Source organism: Orycteropus afer, unplaced genomic scaffold, assembly GCF_000298275.1.
Source record: "Orycteropus afer afer isolate SDZICR_OR568_19922 unplaced genomic scaffold, OryAfe1.0 scaffold00042, whole genome shotgun sequence".
Taxonomy (NCBI): Eukaryota; Metazoa; Chordata; class Mammalia; order Tubulidentata; family Orycteropodidae; genus Orycteropus; species Orycteropus afer.
In genome coordinates this window covers 12,367,586-12,370,194 of record NW_006921629.1, presented here as the reverse complement: position 1 = coordinate 12,370,194, position 2,609 = coordinate 12,367,586, and the positions used below count along the sequence as shown (strand labels likewise).

The following is a 2,609-nucleotide window of genomic DNA, read 5'->3' as shown; positions in this document are numbered from 1 at the left end:
TATCACGGGTTTTGCTGTATTTTGACAGGCTGAGTATGGAATGTGAGAAAAAGAGAAGGTTTATTAAGGATTCCAAGGTTCCTGACTTGAACAACTGGAAAAAAAAAAAAAAGGAATTGTTATTAACTGATCTGGAGAAGACTGATGATTATTTGGGGGGTGAGTGTTCTGTCTCCCAATTGAAATCCGAAAGAGCCTTAAGTGGGCTTTCATTGTATCACACGTGGTGGCGTTTATAGCATTCTCACAGTCGCCAGGACAATTGAAGAGTGAACTCATAAAGCCTATTAGATGTGTTGGGATATGTGGCTCTGGAAAGGTTTCCCTGGGATTCTCTTCCTCTGGACTCCTGCATATGCTGGGGCACCTCTTTCTCTGTGACTGTGCTAGTGTTCCTTAATGTCTAGAACTCTCTCCCTCCTTCACACACAAAACTCTATTGATTCTTCAAAGCTCAATCCTGGACCATTATCCCACCTCTTCAAGGAGGTCCTCCTTATACACCTAGTCTTTCCCTCCTCTGATAGGCTGTTGTTATTAGGTGCCATCAAGTCAGTTCCAAGTCATAGTGACCATATGTACAACAGAAGGAAACACTGCTTGGCCTTGCACCATTCTCACAATGATTGCTATGTCTAAACCCACTGTTGAAGCACTGTGTAAATCCATGATGTCCTCCTCTAGTGACTGGGCCCTCCTGATAACACGTCCAAAGTATGGGAGACGAAGTCTCCTCATTCTCATTTCACAGAAGGAAATTGGCTGTTCTTCTTCCAAGACAGATTTGATCATTCTTTTGGCAGTTCACGGTATGTTCAATATTCTTTCCAATGCCATAATCCAAAGGCATCAATTCTTCCTTGGTCTTACTTATTCCTGATGCAGCTTTTGCATACATATGAGATGGTCGAAAATATCATGGCTTGGGTCAGGTGCCCCTTAGTCCTAAAAGTGACATCTTTGCTCTTTAACACTTCAAAGAGATATTTTGCAGCTGATTTTCCCAGTGCAATACATAATTGATTTCTTGACTGCTTCTTCCATGGACATTGATTGTGGAGCCAAGTAAAATGAAATCCTTGACAACTTTGATCTTTTCTCTGTTTATCATGATGTTGCTTATTGGTCCAGTTGTGAGGATTGTTGTTTTCATTACATTTAAGTGTAATCCATACTGAAGGCTGTAGTCTTTGACGTTCATCAGTATGTATTTCAAGACCTCTTCACTTTCAGCTAGGAGCTCTGGTGGTGTAGTAGGTAAGACATTTGGCTGCTATCCAGAAGGTCAGTAGTTCAAACCCATCAGCTGCTCCATGGGAGGAAGGTGAGGCTGTCCACTTATGTAAAGATTTATTGCCTTGGAAACCCAGTGGGGATTTCTATGAGTTGGAATCAACTTCATGGCAGTGGGTTTGGGTTCACTTTCAGCATGCAAGGCTGTGTCGTCTGTACATTGCAGGTTGTTAGTGAGTTTTCCTCCAATCCTGATGCTACATCCTCCTTCATATTGTCCAGTTTCTCAGATTATTAAATAAGTATGGTGAAGGCATCTGACCTTGACACACCCCTTTCCTGATTTTAAACCATGTGGTATCCCCTTGTTCTGTTCAAACAACTGCCTCTTGGTCTATGTACTAGTTCCTTATGAGACAATTAAATGTTCTGGAATTCCCATTATTCACAATGTTATTGATAATTTGTTATGATCCACATGGTCAAATGCCTTTGCATAGTCAATAAAACACAGGTAAACATCCTTCTGTTTTTTTCTACTTTCAGCCAAGGTCTGTCTGAGATTAGTAGTGATATCCTTCATTCCATATCCTCTTCTGAATCTGGCTTGAGTTTCTGGTAGTTCTCAATGTACTGCTGCAACTATTTTTTAAATTGCCTTCAGCAGAATTTTACTTGTGTGTGCTATTAATGATAATGGTTGAATAAGTTCCATTTTCTGTTTGGATCATCTTTATTTGGAATGGGCACAAATATAGATCTCTTCCAACTGGTTAGGCAGGCAGCTGTCTTCCAAATTTCTTATCATGAAACATCTCAGTTGGTATTCCATCAATTCCTGGAGCCTTGGTTTTCACTAGTGCCTTCAACGCAGCTTAGAGTTCTTCCTTCAATGTCATTGGTTCATCATATGCTACCTCCTGAAATGGTTGAACATTGACTAATTCTTTTTCGTACAAAAAACCTTGCTGCTGTTGAGTTGATTCGACTCATGGCAACCCCTCCTTGGGCTTCTGAGGCAGTATCTCTACAGAACTAGATTGCTCAGTCTTCCTTCCGAGAAGTGACTCGTGGGTTTGAACCCAGCCTTCTGGTTAACAGTCAAATGCCTTAGGCACTATGCCACCAGGGACTTTATATTCCTTCCATCTTCTTTTGTCTGATATGCTAGACAACTTATAATATGAATCATTCTTTTGTTGTTGTTGTGTGCTCTTGAGTCAGACCCAACTCATAGCGACCCCTCCTTGGGTTTCTGAGGTGGTATCACTATGGAAGTAGATTACCCCATCTTCCTTCTGAGGAGTGGTTGGTGGGTTTGAACCACCAGCCTTCTGGTTTGCAGTAAGATGCCTTAGGCACTACACTACCAGAGT

The 2,609-nt window shown here is 41.4% G+C and overlaps 1 protein-coding gene across 1 annotated transcript in view; it reads right to left on the bottom strand.

The window, feature by feature from the left end:
• The window catches only part of LOC103194219 (olfactory receptor 139-like), a 23,822-nt gene that overhangs the window by 2,199 nt on the left and 19,014 nt on the right, over window positions 1-2,609 (bottom strand). The window contains exon 2 of the mRNA XM_007937584.1: window positions 2,561-2,564. Within this exon, the coding sequence (XP_007935775.1) occupies window positions 2,561-2,564 (4 nt within the window). The remainder of the gene's footprint in view (window positions 1-2,560; window positions 2,565-2,609) is intronic.